This window comes from Eschrichtius robustus, chromosome 3 (assembly GCF_028021215.1).
Source record: "Eschrichtius robustus isolate mEscRob2 chromosome 3, mEscRob2.pri, whole genome shotgun sequence".
NCBI lineage: Eukaryota > Metazoa > Chordata > Mammalia > Artiodactyla > Eschrichtiidae > Eschrichtius > Eschrichtius robustus.
This window is the reverse complement of record NC_090826.1, coordinates 83228284-83255971: the sequence shown is the minus strand read 5'-3', so window position 1 is coordinate 83255971 and position 27688 is coordinate 83228284. Positions and strand designations below refer to the sequence as shown.

General features: G+C 36.4%; 1 protein-coding gene across 2 annotated transcripts in view; it reads left to right on the top strand.

Annotated features, from left to right (window-relative positions):
- The window catches only part of ARHGAP29 (Rho GTPase activating protein 29), a 76658-nt gene that overhangs the window by 44986 nt on the left and 3984 nt on the right, over window positions 1-27688 (top strand). For both annotated transcript variants that reach the window (XM_068540358.1, XM_068540357.1), the window contains exons 8-22: window positions 112-176; window positions 601-711; window positions 820-900; window positions 1509-1697; window positions 2451-2588; window positions 14559-14716; window positions 15260-15399; window positions 15680-15784; window positions 18258-18356; window positions 19992-20131; window positions 20421-20609; window positions 20876-21013; window positions 25446-25678; window positions 26899-27229; window positions 27363-27471. In XM_068540358.1, coding sequence (XP_068396459.1) covers window positions 112-176; window positions 601-711; window positions 820-900; window positions 1509-1697; window positions 2451-2588; window positions 14559-14716; window positions 15260-15399; window positions 15680-15784; window positions 18258-18356; window positions 19992-20131; window positions 20421-20609; window positions 20876-21013; window positions 25446-25678; window positions 26899-27229; window positions 27363-27471 — 2226 coding nt within the window. The remainder of the gene's footprint in view (window positions 1-111; window positions 177-600; window positions 712-819; window positions 901-1508; window positions 1698-2450; window positions 2589-14558; window positions 14717-15259; window positions 15400-15679; window positions 15785-18257; window positions 18357-19991; window positions 20132-20420; window positions 20610-20875; window positions 21014-25445; window positions 25679-26898; window positions 27230-27362; window positions 27472-27688) is intronic.

Genomic DNA, 27688 nt, shown 5'->3' with positions numbered 1-27688 from the left:
GACTAGTATTTGTGATCACTTTTTAATTGGGGGATTACAAATATTTTTAGAGTATGGAGGGGGGAAAAATAAGTTGAATTTACCTTCTGATGCCTTCTTTGACCTTTTCAGAATTGGAGTCCACTAGAAATATTGTCAAGTTGGCAGAGGCAACTAGAACTAACATTGGACTTCAGGTAAGTGGTCAGTGAACTACTAGGGTCCTTTGCCGGGAGATTACTCAGATGAGCGCCTTGCAAAATCAGAAAATTTTGTACTTAACATAGGAAAGAACTTACATGCTAAATAACCTTTTTACTGACAAAATAAAATCTTTTTAAACTTATAAGGATACGCATTATGAAGAAACTAGGAAATCCACAGTTTTATATGAATGTTGATTATCTTGTTAGCTACTAACTTTGCTAACGAGGTTTAGAATTACTTCGTTAATTTTCTTCAGTATTTTTCTCATATGGTCATATTTATGAATAGTCATTTTTCTGAAAAAAATCTAAGCTTAAAAATTTCTCTTTTTGAAGAAATTTAGTGGGGGTGGGGAGGATCTAGAACTCTAGTACATTTCTATTGGAAAATTTACTTTTCAATTTTAAATTCTAGGAGTTTATGCCACTGCAGTCTTTATTTACCAATGCTCTTCTTAATGATATAGAGAGCAGTCACCTTTTACAACAAACAATTGCAGCTCTCCAAGCCAACAAATTTGTGCAGGTAAAAATTTATAAATACAATATACTTAAAAAAAAAAAAAACAACAGCAGTATACCTTTAGAAAACAGCTTTTTTCTCTCTTTCTTTTTTTAAAAATACCCTTGCCAGCCTCTACTTGGGAGGAAAAATGAAATGGAAAAACAAAGGAAAGAAATAAAAGAACTTTGGAAACAGGAACAAAATAAAATGGTTAGTATTACAGTAGAGTTTCATCTATTTATGAACATCTAAAAATCATCTGCAGGGGCTTCCCTGGTGGTGCAGTGGTTGGGAATCTGCCTGCCAGTGCAGGGGACGCGGGTTCGAGCCCTGGCCCGGGAAGATCCCACATGCCGCGGAGCAGCTGGGCCTGTGCACCACAACTGCTGAGCCTGCGCTCTAGAGCCCACGAGCCACAACTACTGAGCCCACGTGCCATGACTACTGAAGCCTGCGCGCCTGGAGCCCGTGCTCCGTAACAGGAGAGGCCACGACAGTGAGAAGCCTGCGCACCACAACAAAGAGTAGCCCCCGCTCGCCGCAACTAGAGAAAGCCCGCGTGCAACAACAAAGACCCAACGCAGCCAAAAATAAATAAATAAATTAATTAATTAATTAAAAAATAAAAAAATAAAAATAAAAAAGACTTTAAAAAAAAATCATCTGCAGTCTATAAGCATCTACCCTGGGAAGATGCATATCTTACTCTATAGGTTATCTAAAATGCAGTCTTAACTATCTTGCTGAATATGCTAAAGAAACTTGTACATTAGGATTTTTCTTATTCTGTATTTAATACTCTTTTTTTTTCTGTGTAGCTTGAAACAGAGACTGCTCTTAAAAAGGCAAAATTGTTGTGCATGCAACGTCAAGATGAATATGAAAAAGCAAAATCTTCCATGTTTCGTGCAGAAGAGGAGCATCTGTGCTCAAGTGGTGGATTAGTAAAAAATCTCAACAGGCAGCTAGAAAAAAAGCGAAGACTGGAAGAAGAGGCTCTTCAAAAAGTAATCATCTTTTTTGTTATTTGTTATTACTGAATTAGCAATAATCTGCTAAGGCTTTGGTTCTCAAACTTTAACCTGCATCAGGACCACCTGGAAGGCTTGTTAAAACAGACTGCTGGGCCCCATCCCCAGAGTTTCTGATTCAGCAGGTCTAGGGTTGGCCCCAGACAACCTGCATTTCTAAGTGCCCATGTGCTGCTGCTGCCGGGGATCCACACTTTGAGAACCACTGTGCTAAGAGATTTTTGCTTATCTTTTGAATTTTGGGGTTTGTTTGTGAAAGATATATCTTAGAGCAGTAGTTTAATATTTTTTACTTGATTGTTCAGAAAGTTCACCATTTAGGCAACTGTGTGTATATGTGTACTTATTCTAATACCTGGTAGCAAGACTAGGCTGAAGCTTTGTATTATTTATGAAATATAACTGATAAATTCTGTAAGAAGATTATATAGAAAATGGTAAATATAAATAGAAAAGGCTATTAAATAGAAGTGGATGTTTATTTTATAGACAAACAGTATACTAATTGTAAATCATACTTGACTGTTCATGAAAGACAAGTGCCCTTGAATTGCTGACCAAAACAGAATATTTCTCTTTAGAAATATTCTACTTAAAATATAGAATATTTCAGAACTTTCATGCATAAGCCTTTTCAATTATTTAAGTCAAGCCTTACTAGAGTAAGCATTTGTTTTAAAATATGGATTCAGTGAACCAGTGTCACTTTTTTCTCTGATACTCCTGAAGGTAGAAGAAGCAAATGAACTCTACAAAGTTTGTGTGACAAATGTTGAAGAAAGACGAAATGATCTAGAAAATACCAAAAGAGAAATTTTAACACAACTCCGAAAACTTGTTTTCCAGTGTGATCTTACCCTTAAAGCTGTAAGTAATTTCTTCAGTATTTTAAAGAGGAAAAAAAAGTCTATATATCTGAAGAAGGGAGAGGAATGCTTGATGAGTCATGATTCTTACGGGATTTAATTTCTGAGATTAACGGAAAGTTTAGACTTTAAAAGTTGACTCTCAGTTTTTAATACTGGTACGTGGTTTGAGTTTCATTGTTTTTATCTGGTTCTCCACTCCATGGATTGATGATTTGTTCGGTTAAAACTGAAGTCTGAGAGTTTGAAATTGCCTCTATGCCACTGTCTTTGTCAGCTTGGTTGACAAAATGGATTTAATCCCTGGAACTTCTATAAGCAGTATGAGATCTTTCTTCAAAATTTGAGTAAACTAAATATTGAAATTGAACCCAATGGTTTATTTGAAGACAAAGCATCCTGTTCTCAGGTGTTTTCATTTGCCTCTTTACCATGGTTTTTATAAAAAAATGTATGTGCAAAATACAGTCAGCCCTCTGTATCCACGGGTTCTACATCAATGGATTCAACCAACCATGGATTGAGAATATTCAGGGGGGAAAATTTTCCAGAAACTTCCAAACAGCAAAACTTGAATTTGTCCTGCGCTGGTAACTATTTACATAGCATTTACGTTGTATTTACAGCTATTTACATAACATTTACATTGCATTAGGTATTATAAATAACCTAGAGATGACTTAAAGTATACAGGAGGTTGTGCATAGTAATATATATGCAAATGCTATGCTATTTTATTTAAGGGACTTGCACATCCGTGGATTTTGGTGTTCATGGGTGGTCCTGGAAACAATTCCCCTCAGATACTGAGGAATGACTGTACCTTTTTTCGGTGTACATTTCACGAGTTTTAACACGTATATAAATTTGTGTAACCACTACTGTCACAGTCAGGATTCAGAACAATTCCATCACTCCAAAAAAATTTCCTCAAGCTGACCCTTTGTAGTCAAACTCTCCACCCACCCCTTATCCCTGGCAAGTATTGATCTGTTCTCCATCTATGTAGTTTGGTCTTTTCCACAATGTCGTATAAATGCAATCATAGTATGTATCTTTTGGAGATTGGCTTCTTTATTCAGCATAATGCTTTTGAGATTCATCAGTGTTATGCATGTATCAATAGTTCATTTCTTTTTATTGCTGAGTTGTAGTCCACTATATGAATGTACCACAGTGTTTATCCATTCACCTGTTGGACAGTTGCATTGTTTCCAGTTTGGGGTGATTAGCAATAGAGCTACTATGAATACTTATTTACAGTTTTTTGTGTGACTATAAGTTTTCACATTTCTGGGGTGAATACCTAGGAGTGAGATTAATGGGTGGTATGGTAAATGTCTGTTTAACTTTATAAGAAATTGCCAAACTGTTTTCCAGAGTAGCCATAACATTTTTCATTCTAACCAGCAATGTATGAGAGTTCCAGTTGTTCTGCATCCTTGACAACACTTGTCAGTTGTTGTTTTTATATTTTTGCTGTTCTTAGGTAGTGGTTTTAATTTGTGTTTTTTAGAATGACTTATGATATTGAGCATCTTTTAAGGGGCTTGTTTGCAATCTGTGTTTTGCCTATTCTTTTGGATTGAGTTGTTTGTTTTCTTATTGTTGAGCTGGCATATATTGTCTTCCAGTCTGAAGCATATCTTTATTCTTTCAGCAGTGTCTTTCAGGGAGCAGAAAGTTTTAAGAAATTAAGTCTAACTTTATTTCTTCCTTCATGGGTCATGCTTTTGGTATTATATCTAAGAGTGCTTCATCTAACCCAAGATCACAAAGACTTCTATGTCTTCTACTAAAACTTTTATAGTTTGGCATTGAGAAATGATCCATTTTAAGTTAATTTTTTATAAGGTGTGAAGTATAGGTTGAAATTCATTCTTTGCGTATGGATGTTGTATTAAAATTATACCCACGGGACTTTAATTTATAGAGGTGACTGAATGTTGACGTGGAGAGGTCAGTGTCATTGAAAAGTGAATTACTTAGATTTCCTGAGAGAAGGGAACACACTATGCCACACAGGGCCATAAAGGTACCAGGTTTGGTGAAGCAGAAGCAGGAGTGAGGGGAGAGTTGAGTATAAAGCCTTTATTGGGGTTTCTGGGGAAAGGCAAGGCAGGACAGGATAAGCCAATAAAGGATTGGCTAGTCCGTGTAATTTCAGTGGGCTTTGGGGAGTAGGGATGGCCTGCAATTGCTTGGTGCCTGGCCCTGGGATGATTTAGGGCAGGGGGAAATGTTGGCTTGGTGTGTGAGAGTTAGATAGAGATGGTTGGAGTTGCATATGAAAGACATGCTTGTTCCCCGGCTAAGAATTGGCTAGCATTGGATGGAGCAGTCCCTCCCCAGCCAGCAAGCTTTTTAAGGTATTAAAACATCATAAAATACAGAAAATTTAAAAGAAAACGTGATTAATACAGACGTCCACTTGTTCCAGTACTGTTTGTTGAAGACGCTGTGTGCCATCACCATTGAATTGCCTTTGCATCTTTGTCCACAATCAATTGACCATGTTTTTGTAGTTCAATTTCTAGTTTCTCTATTTTGTTCCGTGGATATATATACATATGCGTCTATCGTTTTGTCAGAACACTACTAGGTTGATGACTGGTGTTGTCTAGCAAGTCTTAAAATCAGGTACTGTGAGTCTTCCACCTTTATTCTTTTCAGAATTGTTTTGAGTGTTTCAGATCCTTTGACTCTCATTAAAATGTTAGAATCAGCTTGTCTGTATCTACAAAAAAATCTTGCTAACATTGTGATTGGAATTGTGTGAAATCTTGATCAGATTAGGGAGAATTGACTATATACATAGCATCTTAACTATGAGTTTCCAATCCATGAACACAGTATGTGTCTCCATTTATTTAGGTAAATGATAGTTTTAATCAGCATTTTGTAGTTTTTAACATGTAAGTCTTCCCCATGTTATGTTAGATTTAAGCTTATGTATGTAAGTGTTTATTTGGGGGTCTGTTGTGAATGTGATTGAAATAAATAAATACATACATGATTTATGTGTACATGTGTATATGTATCTATGCATACATACATACACACACTTATTTAATTTCAAATTCATTTATTCATTGTTAGTGTTGAGAAATACAGATGATTTTCGTATGTTGATTTTGTATCTTGCAACCTTGCTAAACTCACTTATTAGTTCTAGGAACGTTTTTTGCAGAATCATTGGGGTTTTCTACATAAAAAATCACGTTGTCTGCAAAGAGGGACAGTTTTCTTTCTTTCTTTCAAACTATTCCTTTTTTCTTTTTTCTTATTGCACTGGCTAGGACTTACAGTTCATTGTTGAATAGGAGTGTGAGAAAAGACATCTTTGCCTTATTCTTGGTCTTAGGAAGAAAACAGTCTCTCACCATTAAACATGATGATAGCTGTAAGTTTTTTTAAAGATACCTTTTATCATGTTAAAGAATTTCCCCTTTTTCTAGTTTGCTGAGAATTTTATTATGAAGATCTTGGATCTTATCAAATGAGGGTTATTTTGCATCATTTGACTGATGTGATAATATAATTTTTCTCTTCAGTCTCTTAATATGATGGATTACATTTGATATTTGAGTGTTCATCTAGCCTTGCGTTCTTGGGATAAGCTGCTCTTGGTTATGATGCATTGTTCCTTTTCTATATTGCTGGATTCAATTTGCTAATATTTTGTTGAGTATTTTTTTTCTAATCTGTTAATGAAAGATACTGGTATTATGTTTTTGTTTAGTTTAGTTTTTTTCTTATACTGCCTTTGTCTGGTTTTGGAGTCAGGGTAATTTTGGCCTCATAAAATAAGTTGGGAAATGCTCCTTCCTATTCTGTTTTCTGGAAGAGATTGTGTAGAATTGGTGTTATTTCTTAAAATATTTGGTGGCGTTCCCTGGTGAAAGCATCTGGGCTTGGAGTTTTCATTTTTAGAAGATCTTTCACTATGTATTCAATTTCTTTTGATATAAGCCTATTTGAGTTAGTTGTTTCTTTTTAGGTGAATTTTGGTATTTTGTGGAATTAGGTCCCTCCCTTTCATCTAAGTTGTTGTATTTATGTGCATAGAGTTGTTCATAACTCTTACCCTTTCAGTGTCTCAGTGGGCTGTAGTGATATCCTTTCTTTCATTCCTGATTTTGATAATTTGTGCCTTCTCCCTCACTTCCTCTCTCTCTGCTTAGTCTGGCTACAGGTTTATAAATTTCATTGATCTTTTCTGAGAAACAGCTTTAGATTTCATTGGTTTTTCTCTAGTTGTCTTTTTAAATTTTTATTTCTGCTTTTTATTGTTTCTGCTTGCTTTGCATTTATTTGGCTATTCTTTTTAGTTTCTTGAAGGTAGTAGAAGCTTAGGTTTCATCAAGACCTCTGCTTTTTTAATAAAAATATTTAATGATTTAAATTTCCCTCTAAGCACTACTTATCTACATCCCACAAATTTTGAATTTGTACTTCCATTTTTATACATACTTCCATTTTTATACAGTTCAAAATATTTTCTAATTTCCCTTGAAACTTCATATTTTACCTGTGGATATTGTAGAAGCTTGTTATTTGATTTCTAATTATTTGAGGATTTTCTGGATATCTTCCTGATATTGATTTCTAGTTTAATTCTGTTATGGTGAAAGAAATACTTTGTATGATTTTAATTCTCTTAAATTTGTTATGGTTTGCTTTATGACCCAGGATATGGTCTATCTTGGTGCCTGTTCCGTGTGTGTGCACTTGAAAGAATGTGTGTTCTACTGTTGTTGGCTGGAGTATTCTGTAAATGTCAATTAGTTCCTTTTGGTTTATGGTGTTATTTATTTCTTCTATATCCTTGATGATTTACTTTTTATTTATGTCAATTATCGAGAAAGGAGTTTTGAAGTTTTCAATATACTGTACATTTTTAATTCCATCAGTTTTTGCTTTATATATTTTGAACCTCTCAGTTGCTTATATATTAATGATTGTTATATATTCTCAGTGAATGGATCCTTTCATCTTTATGAAATGTCTCTTTTTATCCCGGTAATCTTCCTTGCCTTTTAGTCTACATTATTTAATATTGATAGAAGTATTTAAATTTTCTTTTTATTATTTTTAGTATGGTATATCTTTTTCCATTTGTTTACTTTTAATCACTATATTTTAAATGAAGTTCTTATATAGCATATTGTTCAGTGCTGATTTTTTTAAAATCTATTTTGATGATCTCTTTTAAGTGAAATGTTTAGACCATTTATATTTAATGTAAATATATGTTTAGATTTAGGCCTACTATTTTTTATTTGTTTTCTATTTGTACCTTATGTTTCCCTTCATCTGTTTCCCTTTTGCTGCCTTATTTTGTATAAATTGATAATTTTTTAGAATTACATTTTAATTCATCTGTTTATCTATTAAAGATTTAATCTGTTTTATTTATATATTAGAATTATATTTTAATTTATCTAAAAGGATTATCTAAATTTTAATTTATCTCTTGTATACATTTTAATTTATCTATTGGGTCTTTGATTATATCTGTTTGTATAGTGTTTTTTGTTTAAATGGTTGCACTAGAGATATATATATATGAACTTTTCAGTCTACTTAGAACTAATATTTTACCAAGCTCAAGTGGAATGTAAAAACGATACCACCATATAAGTTCCTTTACTCATTTTGGGCTGTGCTTAATACATGTATATTACATCTATGTACATTGAAAACCTCACCAGACAATCTTATAATTTTTGTTTTCAAAAGTCTCATATTTTAGAGAAGAGAAGAAAAATAGTCTTTACATTTACCCAGATATTTACCATTTCTGTTATTATTCTTTCACTCCAAAGTTCCACCTTCTCTGTGGTATTATTTCTCTTTTGTCTAAAGAACTTCCTTTCCCATTTCTTTTTTTTTTTTAATTAAGTGATTAATTAATTTTTGGCTGTGTTGGGTCTTCGTTTCTGTGCGAGGGCTTTCTCTAGTTGCGGCAAGTGGGGGCCACTCTTCATCGTGGTGCGCGGGCCTCTCACTATCGCGGCCTCTCTTGTTGCGGAGCATAGGCTCCAGACGCACAGGCTCAGTAGCTATGGCTCACAGGCCTAGTCGCTCCGCGGCATGTGGGATCTTCCTGGACCAAGGCTCGAACCCGTGTCCCCTGCATTGGCAGGCAGATTCTCAACCACTGCGCCACCAGGGAAACCCTCCCATTTCTTTTATAGTTGGTCTTCTGGTGATGAATGCGCTTGGTTGTCTTTCATCTGAGAATGTCTTTACTTCTTCTTCATTCCGGAAGGATATTTTCACTGGTTATAGAATTCGGTTATTTTCTTTCAACATTTTAAAAATGTTATTCCACTGCCTTCTGGCATCCATAGTTTCCAATGAGAAATCTATAGTCATTTGAATCAGTGTTCCCCTATGTGGCATGCATTGTTTTTTGTTTTGTTTTGTTTTGGGTATTTTGGCTGCTTGCAAAATTTTTTCTTTATCTTTGGGTTTCAACAGTTTGATTACAATGTATTTGGGTGTGGATTTTGTTGAGTTTCTCCTATTTGGGATTCCCTGAACTTCTTGAAACTGCAAGTTTGACTTTTGCAATATTTGGGAAGTTTTTGGCTATTTTTTCTTCAAATATTTTTTTGTAACACGCTCCCCTCTTCCTCTAAGACTCTAAAGACTCAAATGTCAGACCTTTTGTTATTATCCCACAGGAATGTGGGACCTTTTTTTCCCCCAATCTTTTTTTCCTCTTGTTCTACTGATCTAGCTTCAAGTTCACTGACTCTTTCCTTTGTTATCTCCATTTTTTATACAGTCAATCCAGTAAATTTTTTGTTTTGGATATTATATTTTTCAGTAGTAAAATTTCCTCTGGTTTCTTTTTTATATCTTCCAATTCTCTGCTGAGACTTCAGTCTTTCCACGTTTTAATATTGTTGGCCCTTATTTCTTGAAACCATTATAGTATCTGCTTTAAAGTCTTTATCTGATAATTCAAATAGCTGAGTCATCTCAGGGTTGGTATCTGTTTATTATCTTTTCTCTTGTGAGTCACTGAGATTTTCCTGGTTCTTCGTGTGACAAGTAGTTTTGGATGATATCCTAGACATTTGCAATATTACCTTATATGACTCTGGGTTTTCTTTATAACCTATATTGAATGTTGATTCTTAAAAAGTTTTGCAGGCATTTGATCTAGCTAGGTTCACTCTTCGACTCCTAAGGGCTCCCTTCTAGGTCTTCTGGCTGGGAAGCTGTAGTCAACCTAGTCTGCTGCTTTAAGAGCCAAGTAGGGGAAGGATAAAGAGAAAAAAAACCCAGGAATTTCAGACCCCTCACTCTTCAGACCACAGTTCATCTACTTATAGAGAATTCCCCTCTGCTTATAGAGAAGAGTTTTAGGTGTCTATTCTACTGCTACTGCCATCACTGCCACTGCCACAGGACTTCATCTTAGGGCTTGGGGGTTGCTTGGGGGCTGGGGCAGGAGAGAAAACAAACATACAAAAGAAACCAAAGGATTTCCCCCACTCTTTCAGTCACATTTATTGGAGTAGGATCTGTGTACTAGCTGGGAAACACAGTAGCAGAAAAAAAATAACAGGAAGCATACCACTAATTGGTCATACCTTGATTTGTAGTTTATTTCCACAGTCTACCTGCTACCATTTACTTTTCAGAGCCCTCAGATAGCTAATCCATGCATTCTGTCAAGGGTTTTTAGGAAAATTCATTGAGAGACTGTGGGAAGTGAGCTTATTCCATTTGAATCAGAAGTCTTCCTTAAAATGTTTCTGGGTGTTTAAGATTGCATTTCATTTATTTACCAAATTCTGATTAATTAATATGTGGTTAATTTACAGAATCAATTTTAGTAAAATTATTTAAAAGAATTACAAAATCCCAGGATCCAAAATTCCCACGTAAATTATTTAAGCCAATCTTTTACCTTTAACAAGCCCTTTTCACCTCAAACAATAGCTGATGATAGCTAAGATTATGTGCTTGCCAGTGCCTTAAGGTCTTTGCCTTCATTAACTCATTTAATTTTCACAGAGTCCTACTAGGTAAAAACAGTTATTTTAAGCTCCATTTTACTGATGAGGAAACTAAAGCTTAGAAAGCCTTTCTTCTCAAAATGTGTTCCTTGGACCAGTCACATTCTCATTCCTTTGGGAGCCTGTGAGGAATGCAGAATCTTGGGTTTCAACCTAGACTTTTGGTATCAGAATCTGCATTTTGAACAAGATCCCCTATGATACGTATTTGTACATTAACTTTTTTGGAAATACAGGTTTAGAGAAGTTATAAATAACTTGATACCAAGGTCACCCAGCATGTAAGTTGTAAAGCTAGGATAGACCCTGGTTGAATAACTTCAGAGCCTGTGCTCCTAAATACTATGCTGTCTTGCTGAATGATTACTTAGCCTGGATTTGAACAGCTTCAAAATTAATGTGATATTTATATTGAGCTAAAAAAAAGATCTGTTTTCCTGTGGACCTTTCAAGTTGTGCTGTACTGATATAATCCCTCTTCCACAAGATAGTACTTTAAATATTTAAAGATAGTTATTACCTTTTCTCCCTGGATGTTTTTTTCCAGGCTAAACACCCCCAAATCTGATTACTCTTCTTCATGTAACATATGGTTTTGAGTTCTCTCACGAGCTTAATCTTGCTTGTCTACCTCTCTCTTAAAAAGTGATGCTATTTGGTGATCCAACAATTATGATTTCTTTTAATTTGATGTGATACAAACAAGAAGTTACCTAATTTTGTATATAACATCTGTATTTATTAATGCCTACTATTTATTTAAAAGAAATATAAGACAGATACCTGCTCTCAAGGAGTTTAGCATTTATTTAGAGGGAGAGAATTAATACATCTGAAAAATTGGAGAGCAGTACATATCAGTGTATGAAGTAGACTTTGAGGTTAAAGTTCCCCAAACTTGAACAAATCCCCAAACTCCTGAAAATTACTGCAGCATGTAATGTATAGAGACAGTTTATAGAAAATTTCTCTCTATATATTTGTGAGCAGAATTTCTTACTAGCTGGAGTTCTTTTGAACCAGTTTAATCAGTTTTACTTATTCCGTATGGCATTATTCACATGAAGATCCAAGCAGATAGCAAATCCAACATTGAGTTCTTGAATATTGGTGTTTTTTCCCAGGTAAGAGCCATAATTTTCTCAGATTTCTTTATGTTTTCTTCTCCATCAAAGCAGGAGAATTGGGGGATTTTGGTGACTTATTTTTCAACACCATCTCTCCAGTTGTTTTTAAAAGAATTTTATTTTCACTCTAGGATATGTTATTGTGTATATCATTGCAGAGAAAACAAAATTATTTGAGATGTAAAGATGCTAGACACAGTTATATTCACTCACTGTCTTAAGGAAGATACACAAATCAGTTTCATGTCCCAGCAAAATTGTAAGTTATATCATGAACATCAAGAATTACTCCTGAATATTCAAAATTGTCTTGAATTATGAAGTATTGAAGGGTATGGGATGTAAATCATAATTACATTACTAAGTGAGAGAAAGGAGAAATTACCAAGTCAGTCACTAAAGACCTAATCAAATCAATGGGCTTTGAAGAATGGGAAACATTATCACAAGAGTTTTTCCTTTTGTTTTAAAGAGTATTCAAGAAAAATTTATCTTTTTAAAAATATAGGATAGAAAATTATATTGAACAAAAATTAATTTTTAGATTATTGCTAATCTATGTGGGAGAATCTGTTCCCATTGATTTGATATTATGGCATATTCTGTTTCAACAACTGTCAGAAAAATGTGTGCTAATCTATGTGCCCATGGAGTAGCTAAAAATTAGATGTAGGTGACAAAAGCTGGGCATAGAGTTGGAAGTCCTATGTGCTTGAGTGAGCAGTACCAGGAAACGTGCAGAATTTCAGTATGACCATGACTGATAACACATTCTACTACTATTCATTTGGTCATTTCCCCTTTATGAAGCACTTAGGACACTGTGCTACACATTGGGGACCTAGAAGAAAAGGACCAAGTCCCTGACTCAGGAAGGGATTGGGGGACAAAAAAGATCTTAGAGGCATGATGGTTGTTGAGGTACCCATGAGCCACCCCAGTTAAGATGCCCAGCAAGTCCCGTAGGATCTACCCCATGGGGACCTCAATCTTTAGCATTTCTGTTAGGTGAGGGAGAAGGCTGAATCATTTAGGGAAAAGAGATTTTAAGATTGGGCTTCCAGTATATATTACTGCTTAAGTCTTTATTATTAATAAGTACCCAGAGACAAACATTCAGCAGATGAGCAATTATGCCAGTATATTCATTTGGCTTTTTAAATTATTGGTGTTTCTAACTAGATTCATAGAGCTTATTAAAAAGTATTAAAAATGAACATACAGTTAGTTACCTTTACTCAAGAGAGTAAGTTCAGTTTACCTTTAACTGGAGAATTCCCTGATTGTAGCTAATTGCTGGACTTAAACTTTACCATCCACAGTTTGAATTTCCTATGTTCCTTGAAAGAGGGCACAAACAAGCTATTCATTTATGTGCACTTTTCAAATACTATTTATGCTGACTCTTAGTTATCCTTGGAGAATGCCTGTCTATCTTGGAAAGGACTTAGAGGCTAATCAGAAGTTCAACATATCATCTGGTATAATCAAGAGAGATGAAAGAGGAAACATGGCAGTCTTTGAAATAACAACATTAAGCCAATTGAAATTTGGCATTCATTCACATTTCCCACACAGGAGCCGGAGTGGCGTTTAGAAAAATAAATCAGATCATGTTATAGCTCTTAACACCCTTTTAAAACCTTCCACTGGCTTCCTTCAGTTGTACTTAAATCCAGACCCCTTACATTGGTTTAGATTACATCTTCCCCTTCTGGCTTCATCTCAAACTGAAATGCCACACTGACCTTTCATCTGCTTCTTGAGCATGACAAGTTCTTTCTTACTCGCTTTTGCCCTAGGATCTTTGCACTACCTCTTCCGTTTGTCTGGATTGGTCTTCTCCCTGAAACTTCACACTGGCTCTTTCTTATATCAGGTCTCAGTTCAGATGTTACCTCTTCAGAGAGTCCTTCACCAAACTGTCATGTCAAAAGTACCCTTTTGCAAGCATATGCCTGGTCATATTCCATAACCTGACAATATTATATCGTATTCATAGCAGTTTTCAGTACCAGAAATTATCTTATTTACTTAGTTTGTCCTTTCTCTCCAACGCCACCCTCAGGAAAATGCAGACTCTTATGAGGGCTGGGATCTCATCTGTTTATTTGCCGTAGTATACCCGAAGCCTGGGTTTCTGTGAACATGAGAGTAGTTAATTCATGTACAGCTCTATGAATGGATCTGGCATATTGTAAGCACGCTCTAGCTGCTATTGTTGTTGTTACTATAAGTGGCAGTAGTGACAGTGTATTTAGGCATTTGTAGAAACTCAGTGGAATAATGTATTTTGAAGAGACTCAGGATAGTACCTAATTATAAAAACTGAGCGCTGTAGGACACATTATAAGTATAAAGCATTTCTATTTGTAAAGGATTGAAGAAGTGAAAGTCAAAATAACAAGTGTTCTGATTGGAATATTTTTCCCCGTGTTTTTCAGTTTAGACAGTTGTGGTCAGACCATCAGTACGGAGCTGGGGATCCTCAAAAACATATCTGTCTCCTAAAATTGTGAACCATTAGGGACATGGAGTTGTGCTTTTAAATGTTTCAGATTAAAGCCAGTTTTGCCAGAAATGATTGCTCTTAGGTATTGGATTAAAACTACTTTCTTTTTTTTTTTTTCTGATTTAGACCTGGTACTGAGTCAGGCAACATAGTGTGCTCTCGAGGAGATTCACTGTTGAGCTCTTCACTGTGTGACCTTTTTCTTGGTGCTGTCACTTGAAATAAATGTGTATTTACGCAGCATTCTCTATAACATGAGTTACGTTGCCTTTTGTTTCTATCTGTTCCCACAGGTAACAGTTAACCTCTTCCAGATGCAACACCTGCAGGCTGCCTCCCTCGCGAACAATTTACAGTCTCTCTGTGATGGTGCCAAACTCTATGACCCAGGCCAAGAGTACAGTGAGTTTGTCAGGGCCACGAATTCAGCTGAGGAGGAAAAAGTTGATGGGTGAGAATTAATGTTAGGTGAAATTATTTCAAGGCATAAAATCTTTACTGCTAAGTTTCCTATCTGGTGTCAGGTGATGTTTTTTTCTAACACTGGTAGAATTGACTTTAAAACCTTCTGAATTTTTAAAATATTATTTAAGATCTGACTCACTTAAGAGTAAAGCTTTCCATTTTAACACAGAGCTCAGTTCTTTGAGATGTAGAAATCCTTTGAGAATGGCAAATCATGGTCATATCAATTTCGAATGTCCACAAACTTAATAACCTACATTTTCCACACAGGTTATACCAGAAGAGTTTAACCATGATATGAATAATGGACTGTACTTTTGCTATTCTTTTCTGTGTTTCAGCTGTATTAAATACAAATGATTAATAAGTTTTATTCACATCTCTTTTAAGAAGTTCAACTGTATAATATGGTTTGTTCCTAATATTTAGTTAATTTAACTACTCTGTTCATTAAATTAACAGATTTTCCTGAAAATAGAATAAAGTAGTCATGCTTCTGAATGATGAGTTTTATTTGGGTTTTTCTTAGGAATGTAAATAAACAGTTAACAAATACCCCTCACACTTCTGGTTATGGACCTTCCGACTCTTTAGAAGATGTTGTGCGCCTTCCTGACAACTCTAATAAGATTGAAGAGGACAGATGCTCTAACAGTGCAGACATATCAGGTAGTGTTTCACATTAAAGAGAGCACTAATTTATGAAAGATCAAATTGTTTAAATGTGACCATTAAATGAATTGCAGCTCTGGAATTTAAAAACCAGGCCTTGAATTGTAACCTTATGAGGTTTTATTCACAGTTGTGAGCACTGTGCTTGTCTTGCAGTCAGTTGCTTAACACTGTTAAAGAAGTTTGACTTGTCTCATTTTAAATAATGTCAGTGTTTTGAAACACTTATGAAATTTGTCTGTAGCCAAGTTTGACTTCAAATATTCTTTTCTTAAAGGTCCTTCTTTTATAAGGTCATGGACATTTGGGATGTTTAGTGATTCTGAGAGCACTGGAGGAAGCAGTGAATCTAGATCTCTGGATTCTGAATCTATAAGTCCAGGTACATAAGTATTTAAGTCTAGAGTGAAAATTCAATGACAGATTAAAATTTTCCTTTTGGGGGATATTTTTAACTACCTTCTTTTTCTTTTTTTTTTTTTTTTTTTTGAAATTGACGTATGGTTGATTTACAATATGGTGTTAGTTTTAAGTTTACAGCAAAGTGATTAGGTTATACATATATTTATGTATATATATAATTTTTTGATTCCTTTCCATTATAGTTTAGTACAAGATACTGAATTTAGTTCCCTGTGCTATACAGTAAATCCTTGTTGTCTATAACTATCTTATTTTTATAATGAACTGTCTCATAGAGAGGAGTTTGTACATATATGTGTACAGTTTAAATAAAAATAATAGAACAAACCCTTATATATTCAACACCTAGCCTAAGAAATAAAACATTATTAGTATATTAGAAGGCCCCTGTGTATACCTCCTTGATAACCTTGCTCTATCACCCCCGAGATGAGCCATCATCCTGAATTTTGTTAATCTTTCCCTGGCTATTTTAAATGTTTTAGTACTTATATCTCGTTGAGCTTTGCCCACTTTGGAATATTATGCAGATGAAATCATACTATTCTTTTGTGACTTCTTTCATGCATCTTTTTTTTGAGATTCATACTGATATGAGAAGCTGTCTTTATTTTATACTGTGTACTGTATGCTGTATAGTATTCCGTTTTATGAACGTAACTGTGATTATCTGTCTTTTGGATTGTTTTGTAGTTAATCACTATAATGAACTGTACAGTTAACAACAATTCTTGTGCCTGTGATAATTTCATTTTCTATAAATGTGCTTTAAGGTACTTTGGTAGTCTCATGCTCCTTAGAGAGGCAGAATAGATGTTTTGAACTCTCCCTTAGTGGCTGCAAAGAGAATGACTTGCCAGACGTAATGCAGCTAGCAAGAGAAGAAGGTGTTACTTGAACCCTTGAGATTATTACTTTCCATGTTCTTTCTTCTCTACTTTTCTACCAGAGACTTCTCCCAGTCCTGTTCTTCCTGGCTAAGTTTCTTTCTCCTAAGATCTTGGCACTGCGGGAGATAAGTTAGGATTTAACCTACCTCAGAGTCCAAGGCTTTGTTGTTTTTTTTCTGGTGTTCTACATGTTACAGAAATTTTATTCATGTAAATAAAGCCCTTGAATTTAAAGTTAGAAATGACTTCCATGCCGTACTGGGGTTTATAGGCAGATTGTCAGCAACTACTTTGAGTCCTACTTTAAAATTATTGCTGTTCAGGGACACTCTGGAGATGCAGTCCTAAATATTTAACTGAATATTTGTAATTAGCTTTGTAAAAACAGAGTTGTTCTAGCTATCCCCAGAAATTAAGAGACAGTCTAGAGCCAGCTCTAAATTATTTGGAATCCTGTAAGACTTCATGTGGTAAAGACAAAAATTTGGAAACTGGTCACATGATAAATGGGTGAAGACTGAGGGATGAATAGCCTGGGAAAGAGGAAACCTGGGGATGTGACAGCTGTTCTCAGACATTGAAGTGTAAAAGGGTGAGAGTCAGAGTGCTTGTTTGCTCCTTTAGGGAGACATGTGACCAAGAGCTGGGATTTATAGGTGGCAGGTTTCTGCTCAGCAATACAAGGAAGTCATTTTACAGTTAGAATAGTTCTAAAATGAACATGTTGGTCTCATGATTTTTTAGTCATTGGAGGACACATTCAAAACAAAAACTAGATGACCGCCTTTTAAGCATAGTTTGAAGGCAGGGGGAATCTTTTGGGAGAGATGTGGTTTAAATAATTTGTAAAGCCCTTTCTAACTCTGAACCTAAGACTGTTAAGGCCTTGAGATAAGTGTAACCCTCCACTTAGACACAGCCCTGTGTGTAATATCAGCAGGGAGCAAATAAACCTCATTACCTGGTCGGGCTGCTTCCAAACATGCTTTGAGACACATGGCAGAGTCCTTGGCTGACAGCTGGTATCCCATGCTCTGCTCCCTGCCAGGATCATTGGTCCTGGTTCCTGGTCTTCTGTCTTACTGGCAACATAAATGTGATGGTACTATTGTATTGCTATATTTGTAGATTTTTGTTTATTTTAGAAAGCTTTAGGTTACATCGTAAGTATTTCTTTATCACTTAATTCAACAAGCATTTAATGACAACTTTACCATTGTGCCAGCTATTCTGTCAGACATTAGATATAAGGCTTGAATAGAAAATACTCCCTGTCCTTGAGTTTATAATCTCTAGCACTTACTATCAGAAGTTGACAGTAAGGTTCATTGGAATGTGTGATCCTCAATTTTAAATTTATTTGGAAAAGTCAGATTTGGCTCAATTCTCTTTTGTTTCCAAGAGTATCAGAATCCCCTGTATCCAAAGTCTGTGAATGGAAGCAAATGTTTACATTGTAGCTAATATAATAGTATGACTTGCGTTATTCAAAAAATGTTGTCACTACCCATTTCTTAAATTCTACAATGAATTTTCTTTTAGGAGACTTTCATCGAAAACTTCCACGAACTCCATCCAGTGGAACCATGTCTTCTGCAGATGATCTGGATGAAAGAGAGCCACCTTCCCCTTCAGAAGCTGGTATTACACTCACCTGAATCAAGTTTCCACTAAACCAGTTGAATCAGTAGCATTGCATGATATTAGGGAAAAAATAGTATGATTTAAAGAATTCCTTAACTGTGTATTTTAAAAAAAGGCATTATGGTGACTTAAATATATCCCAACAAGTTATGTACAAGTATGGGTTGATAATGTATTAATCAAATGTTACAAGTAAAAATATAAGAATAAACAGCAAAACCACTGGATCCAGGCCAAAATGTATTAGCATGTTGATAAAATAGGCTAGATATTTTGGTCTTTCATAAATCTAATAGTGACTTAATTGTTCAGAGTGTTGCAATACATGAGACATTCTATTCATGAGAATTTCTATATGAGAAAAGCCTCTTCAAAAGAAATAGTGTAGGGCTTCCCTGGTGGCGCAGTGGTTGAGAATCTGCCTGCCAATGCAGGGGACACGGGTTCGAGCCCTGGTCTGGGAAGATCCCACATGCCGCGGAGCGACTAGGCCCGTGAGCCACAATTGCTGAGCCTGCGCGTCTGGAGCCTGTGCTCCGCAACAAGAGAGGCCGCGATAGTGAGAAGCCTGCGCACCGCGATGAAGAGTGGCCCCCACTTGCCGCAACTAGAGAAAGCCCTCGCACAGAAACGAAGACCCAACACAGCCATAAATAAATAAGTAAATAAATTAAAAAAAAAAAAAAAGAAATAGTTTAAGAAGCTAGGCGGGAAAACTAAATACATGTACTTCTTGAGGGCAGGGAAAGTTGTGAATGCTGAAGGATATAAAAGAGAAGTCACGTTAATGGCTTCATTTGAGACCTCCAGATACCTGTTCTGGTATCATTTTCTTAAATAGTATAAGAACATCTGACCTCTGGTAGGATTTTTTTTTTTTTTTGGCTGCGTTGGGTCTTTGTTGCTGCGCGCAGGCCTTCTCTAGTTGCGGCGAGCGGGGTCCACTCCTCGTTGCGGTGCGCGGGCTTCTCACTGCGGTGGCCTCTCTTGCTGCAGAGGACGGGCTCTAGGCACGTGGGCTTCAGTAGTTGTGGCTTGGGGGCTCTAGAGTGCAGGCTCAGCAGCTGTGGCTCACGGGCTCAGCTGCTCTGCGACATGTGGGATCCTCCCGGACCAGGGCTCGAACCCATGTCCCCTGCATTGGCAGGTGGATTCTTAACCACTGCACCACCAGGGAAGCCCTCTGGTAGGATATTGATAGATAACTAGCTAGTATTACTTATAATTTTGTAATGAATTGAGAATAGCTTTATCTTTAATGCAAATAATGCTGACACACTAACCTCATATAGCTAGTTTTATTCCAAGCTTTCATAGGGTCATTTTCTAAGAATGTAATGCCACCTGTGTAATAAAGGACATGTTAATAACAGTGTAAATTCGCTGATTCTGGAAACATTATGCCATGCTATTTTAGAAGTATCTTATTTGTCTGATGGTGATTTTTACTCGTAGCTTAAATGTTTGATGTATGTGTGCCTTGTAAGAGATCTGTAAGTTGGATGCTTATTTTGTTATTATAGTAAGAGCTTTTTGTAATCTTATTTAAAGATTTTTTTAAATGTAGTATCATATGGTATAATTTTTCTGTAGTCTTACAGTTCTTACATACTATTCTACTTCTGTTACAAGGACCCAATTCCCTCGGAACATTTAAGAAAACTTTGATGTCAAAGGCAGCTCTCACCCACAAGTTTCGCAAACTGAGGTCCCCCACGAAGTGCAGGGACTGTGAAGGCATTGTGGTATTCCAGGGTGTTGAATGCGAAGAGGTAAGATCTTTCTGGAATTACATTAGCCCTTTTATGCTTTTTGCTTTGAGCAATGCTTTTTGTTATTAATTTTACCGATTAGGATCTTTTGCAAATGTATTTTTAATAAATTGAACCACTGTGTATTTTCTATAATTTTATATTTCATTTTGCTAGTAAATGTATTTCAAACACCACAAGTAATACCTTTTAAACTCATTTTTGTTCTGTTACCACTCTACCTGTAGTTCGTCCAGTTGTGAATAGTTTTAAGGTGAGTTAACCATTTTAGACTTTAATTTTCTTGTAGTGTCTCCTTGTTTGTCACCGAAAGTGTTTGGAAAATTTAGTCATCATCTGTGGTCATCAGAAACTTCTGGGGAAAATACACTTATTTGGAGCAGAATTCACACAAGTTGCAAAAAAGGAACCAGATGGCATCCCTTTTGTACTCAAAATATGTGCCTTAGAGATTGAAAATAGAGCCTTGTGTCTACAGGTACATTATAACTTTTAAAATTAAAATTTTTTTAATGTAAATGTGATTTGTTCTAATGATAAGGAGACATTAAAGGAGAACAATGCTCTCAGTTTTTACTAAATAACTGAATTTATTCAGATTTATTTGGAAAATATTACCTCATTTGGTCCTAGTTTTTTTCTAAAATATTTAGAATTGAAGTAGACATTAAGTATATTTAGAGGTCTGCATTTAATCATTTGTACTGAAGCAGAATTTTGCAAAATTTTTTCTCTTTTCTTAAGGGAATTTATCGTGTATGTGGAAACAAAATAAAAACTGAAAAACTGTGTCAAGCATTGGAAAATGGAATGCACTTGGTAGACATTTCAGAATTTAGTTCACATGACATCTGTGATGTCTTGAAATTATACCTTCGACAGGTAAAGTTTTTAGCCTTGAAATTTACCATTAAATAGAGCAAAAATATAATTTGCGGTTTGCTGATAACGTTTGCCACACATATTGTTTTCATTGACATAGACCATGTTAATATCTTTCCAATTATTAACGTACAGATCAAAGAGTGTATAAAATATATGTACAATTTAAAGACCCATAATAGTAAAAACTCATTTTCCATCACCTTGCTTAAGGAAATAAAATATCACTATACCTTATAGAAGGCCCCTGTATGCCCCTCCCCAGTTGTAGCCCACAGCTCTACCCAGTGGTCTTTCCTAACCATGTTAATACCTCCCTCTCTTTTCTTAATAGCTTTAATACCTGTTGTGTATTCCTAGACAATATATCATTAAGTTCTAGAAAACTGAGTAGAAAGCATAAATCTAGCTGTTTAAGAAAAGTCCACCATTCACACTGTTATATGAAGAATTCAGCCAGTAGAACAGTGTCTGGGTCATAGTTTGGCTTTACTTTCATAGATATTTTAAAATAGCTATTGTGGGAGGTTAGTAGTCAAGGTGTGAATGCATTCAGGGAACATGAAGTTCACCATAGTTGGGGGGCAGGGCTATCCTATAAGCTAGGTACTGGAAATTCAGCAGGAATGTGGTCGGGAGTGGACTTGCTCTATATTTTCTCTTTCTTTGCTCACTCTTGTTATGTTATAGGAGTAGGTCTGAAGAAAACGCTTCTGTGGGTGAAGTAAGTGGCCTTAGCGGCTCAGGCAGCAGTTCATGGAAGGGTTACAGAAACAAGCAGCACATTGTCATGATAAGCCAAGTACAAAAGATCTGGGACAAGCCCAGCTGCATTCTGTCCTTGGGTGAAACTGTCTGTCCTTGGGTGAAAGTGAAGAGACAGTTACAGAGAGCATAGTGACGATGGTCCTCATTGTGTCCATCTCAGGAGCTTTGTTCTTCATCTGGGTCCGTTTTAATATGATGAAGAGCTGTCATCCTTGGATCTCTCTTCTCTACCCTCTTCTGTGAGGGAACACCTGTCTTCTGTGTCATGTCTTCTGTTTTTTATTTATTGTCCTGTTTTGGTCATGCCCATCTTTGAGCAAGGTGGAATAAGAGTAAATATTTGAAACTGTTTGATCTGTAAATGTATTTATTCTGCTTTCTTGAATGGGAATACTGTGAAAGTTTATAGTATTGTAGGCTGAAAATTATTTTTGTTCAGAAATTTGAAGGTGTTTTTTAATTCTCTTTGAAGCCTGAAATCCTTCTCATTCCTGATTCTTTTTATGTGGCCTATTGTTTTCTCTCTGAAAGCTTGTAGAATCTTCTTTTTCTCTCCATTATCCTAAAATTTCACAGTGTATGCCTTGATGTGGGTGTATTTTCATCCGTGGTGTCAGGCACTCCACAAGCTCTGTCATTCTGCTTACTTGTCCTTTAGTTCTTGGAACTTTAATTTTCTTGCTCATTTCCTCCTCTCTATTTTCTCTCTATTTTCTTTCTGGAACTTATATTTGGATACTTAACAACTGCACTCGTTCTCTAGTTTCCTTCCCTTTTCCCTATTTTCATTTCTTTTTGTTTTTGTTTTCTTTTAACACCTTCTAAGAAACTTCCTCAACTTTGTTTTCCATTCCGATTGTAAACTATTTTATTTCTGAGATCATCTTTTAGTTTCCAAGAATTCTGGTTTTCTGTCCCTTTTATAGCATTCTTTTTTTAATTGAATGCACCATCTCTTCTACCTGAAATATTTGTAGCTTTTTTTAAAATTTATTTTATTTATTTATTTATTTATTTTTGGCTGTGTTGGCTCTTCGTCTCTGTGCGAGGGCTTTCTCTAGTTGCGGCAAGTGGGGGCCACTCTTCATCGCGGTGCACGGGCCTCTCACTATCGCGGCCTCTCTTGTTGCGGAGCACAGGCTCCAGACGCGCAGGCTCAGTAGTTGTGGCTCACGGGCCTAGTTGCTCCGCGGCATGTGGGATCTTCCCAGACCAGGACTCGAACCCGTGTCCCCTGCATTGGCAGGCAGATTCTCAACCACTGCGCCACCAGGGAAGCCCCGTAGCTTTTTTTAAAGAGGATTCTTTCCTCTGCTTAGCTTCTAGCCCCGTCCAATAGAAATATAATGTGAGCCCTATATATAATATTAAATTATCTAGTAGCCACATAAAAAGAAACAGGTGAAGTTAATTTTAATATTTTATTCAACATATTGAAAATATTATCTGAATATCTAATCAATATTCTTAAATTATTAATGAAACATTTACCTTTTTGGCCCTGACTCTTGGAAATATGGTATATACTTTTCATCTGGAGCACATGTCAGTTTGGAGCAGCCACCTTGCCACTGCTCAGTAGCCGTATGTGGTTACTGGCCACGATATTGACAGCACAGTTGTAGACCTTCAAGTTGGTTTTTTTCCTACTTATTTTGACTCTGTCTTCCATAGTTGTCTCCTTAAAAGTAAAGCTTTGGGAACTGAAATCTATCCAGAAGCTCTTGAATACATGAAGGCTTTGAAGATTTTGAGCTTTACTGTAGTGTTATCTAGGAGAGCTGTTTGGGAAGTACCTGATGTCTGTATCTCTAGTTCTCTGCTCTTGGGCTCGTCTGATACCCAGGAGAAAGGTCTTTCCCTGCCTACAGGTATGGTTCCAGAACTCTGGGAGCCGTGTTAGGTCAGAAGCTCCAGGATCTCTGCATTCAGCAGGCATACAGTCACTAAATCCTTATTTTAAGATAGTTGCCCACCTGTTCCTTGTGCTTGGCATTGCCCGTCCAGAGACCCTGTGTTTCACACTGCCCAGAGAAGAAATCCCCAGACTTCTGAGGTTGCTCAGGAGCATGGAGTGGAGACAAGGATCTAGAGATCTAATGCTGTTTAGATAGCTCACCCTTCCCCGAGATCAGAGGACCTAGTCTGACAATCCCTGAGTCTCCTTAGGATCCGCTAAATCATGTTGGTTCTCAGTTTGGAATTTCAGCTTTCTCAGGAGTGCTAAGTGAGCACTTGTTCACCTCCTCTTCAGCTTGTGAAATGTTACTTCTGTCCCCATTCCTGTTCTTCCAGTCCTGCAGGCTTAACTGTATTTCAGTGGGGTTGTAGGAGGGAAAGAAATTAGCTACAAATGTTGGATGTGCCACGTTAGCCCAGGAAACTATTGATATCTCTTCAATCACATTTTTTAGGATTCTCAACTGAGAAGTGGAAACAGTATCTTTGAATGACTTTTTAATCTCATAATGAATCATGCTTTATTTCTTTTAGTCAGTCAAGGAGAGGAAATAAATGGGGTCCAATACTGTCAGTTCTCATTTTATCCTAGGAATACATGGGACCAAAGCTTTAGTGTGGGAAGCCATGCTCAATTCTTACAGTGTTAAGAGAGTAGCCTTTATTTACTCATTACCATGTGGTAAATCTGAAGCTCCAAGAGTGACCAAGATGGTAGAGGTAGAAATTAATCTCAAGGCTTCCCCTCTCTGGGAACAGAAGGGGAAACTGGAGAAGTGGTGCCTACCTCACGACAGATGTTGTAGGACATCAGCTAGCCAGAGAGATGCTGTATTTTCCATCGCTGAGCAGTGGAATCATTGAAATCAGTTATGCCAGTAGACAGATCAAGGTGGTATGCCCATTGACAGTTTGAGAGAGGAACTTTTTTTGACCTACTTATGGCAATTCAAGTGGTATTTAAAAATTGGAAAACAATATGTTGACAGTTTCTTTCTTGTAAGTCATATTGTCTTTTGCTAATCTTCAATCTGGCCCGAGTAAAACACAAGCACCCTATAGCTTTTTGTTCTCTCTCTCCCCCACACCAACAGAAAATAAGCTTTTTCTAATTAATTTGACTTATATTGTATATTAGCCTGGGTTTGTTTTAATAAAACAGTTGGAGATCATGCTAACTTTGGGGCAGTCATGAATGTAATTGGTATAGAATATCTATCAGAGTTTTAAAATCATATCATGGGGCTTTAGGTTTAGAGTTTTACTGATTGCCAGGTAAGTCATTTTTAATATAGATATAATGTATGGTGATATCGGATTCACTTTATAGATCACATCTAGCAAACATATGTACATTTCTTTTTTTTCTTGTTCTTGGGTGTAATTTTTTTTCTTCTAGTTGTATTGAGATATAATTGGCATACAGCACTGTCTATGTTTAAGGTGTGCAGCATAATGATTTGGCTTCCATACACCATGAAATGATTATCACAGTAAGTTTAGTGAACATCCATCATCTCATACAGATACAAAATTAAAGAAATAGAAAAGTATTTTTCCTTGTGATGAGACATGTACATTTCTAAATGTGATTGACCTGTTACTCTAAAAAGAACATGCTAAACCACTCAGTAGCTATTCAGTAGGTTATTAACAGGGAAAAAATGGGCAGAATGGTATTTCTAACGTAATTTTATTTCTTTAGCTCCCAGAACCATTTATTTTATTCCGATTGTACAAGGAATTTATAGACCTTGCAATAGAGATCCAACATGTAAATGAAGAACAAGAGATGAAAAAGGATAATCCTGAGGACAAAAAATGTCCAAGCACGTGTATAGAAATAAACCGAATTCTTCTAAAAAGCAAGGATCTTCTAAGACAATTGCCAGCATCAAATTTTAACAGCCTTCATTACCTCATAGTTCATCTTAAGCGGTAAGAATTTGAATAAGACAGACATTGATTAGTGGGTGGATAATTGATCAGTTTTTTGGTTTTGCTTTTATGGTTTTTTAAAAAATTGTGGTAAAATACACATAACATATAAATTTACCATTTTAGCCATTTTTAAGTGTACAGTTCCGTAGTATTAAGTACATTCACACTCTTGTGGTGTTTTTACATTGAATGTTTCATTTCTAATATGTGTTAGGGAAAGAGAAACATTGAATATATGTTCATGCAGCCAACATCTTTCCCTCAGATGCCAATTATATGCCAGGCTCTGGCTGGGGAAATTAGGATGCAAATACAAGGTTTCTGTAATCTGTTGTGCTTGTTAGCTTGAGGGGCAGACCGGCACACAAGTGCAGCGCTGCATCATTCTTGTTCTGATGGAACTTTGCTCAACATGCAGTGGAAGATGGGGGAGAGGGGGTCATGAATCAGACAAGGTAACACTGAGCCAGACTTGAAGACCTGAGTAATGGTTTGGTGACAGAGAATGTACAAAAGAGCATTCCAGGCAGAGGGTAATAGACACAGAGACACAAGAGATCATTTTGCTTTTGAGGACGTTTAAGTAATTTGGTTAGGCCAGAATATAGCAAGCAGTAGCACAGAGTGAGCTGGAGGAGTCCTGGTAAAGTCATACATACCTGGCAGATGAGTTGACTGTCTTCTTTCTGTACTCAGTGAAGAATTTTAAGCCAGGAATTTAACATGCTCAGGTTTGCCTATTAGATCTTTATGGCAGCAATATGGAGAATAGGTTGGAGGGGAGGTATTTACTTCAGTTCGGATCTCTTTGAATAGCCAGAGAAATAAAAGGTGATGAGAGCTTGAAGTAAGGCCAGAGCAGTGGGATTGGCAATAAAGCAGAGAGATCTTTAGGCTCAACTAGGCTTGAGGACTAGCAGTGAGATAGAAAGTTTCCAGCATATGGACCTGGGAGGATGTAATATATATTTACTAAGGTGGGAGCAGCTTTTAGGGGTGTTTTTTAATTTCTGCTGGTAAAACTGTACTGGTTCCTTCTACTTACTTAAATTTAATCCTAATACTGTGAAACCCAACTTGGTGTGTGGTCAGTTTTTAAGCAAATAAATATATCCTTTCCCTAGACTTCTGCAGCCCATTTTTCCTCCACCCTTCCCAGCCCATAGTAAACTACTGTCAAGGAAATCTAATACAGCTTTATGTGTTCTGCATCGCAGAGTCGTAGATCATGCAGAAGAAAACAAAATGAACTCCAGAAACTTGGGGGTGATATTTGGACCAAGTCTCATTAGGCCAAGACCCACAACTGCTCCTATCACCATCTCCTCTCTTGCTGACTATTCAAATCAAGCTCGATTGGTGGAGTTCCTCATTACCTACTCACAGAAGATCTTCGATGGGTCCCTACAGCCACAAGATGTAGCTGTGTGTAGTGCAGGTGGTGGTGCACCTCAGGTTGACCAAGGCTATCTTCCGAAGCCTCTGTTATCACCAGAAGAAAGAGATCCAGAACATTCTGCGAAGTCACTGTTTTTCTCTTCAAAGGAAGTGAGTTTTGCTCTTATGGAATTGTGTTGGAACTTTGTAATGTTTATGTTATTAATAAGTTAAGAATCTTTGAACTGTTTATTTTGAGGTGTGTTTTGCTTCTTCCAGTTTAAAAATTTTCTTCCATCAACAGGATATCCATACTGCAGATAGTGAAAGCAAAAGTTTTGAATCCACTGCATCATTTGAGGAATCAGAACGGAAGCAAAATGCATTCGAAAAATGTGATGCATGCCTCATTGGTGAGTGGCCATGTAAAATGCATATTTGCTGACTTAAAACTGTCCCAATAAACCATGATAAAAGCCAAGGTGAGTGGCGTTGAGAGAAGTCAGAGAAAGAAGCTTCATTAGTAAGTGCATCTTTGCCAGCCATTAAGAAAGTTGCCTTCATTCTTTACAATAGCCCTTCTTATAAAAAGACATCTTGGAGTTCAAAGGTGTGTTTTGTGTTTTGAAA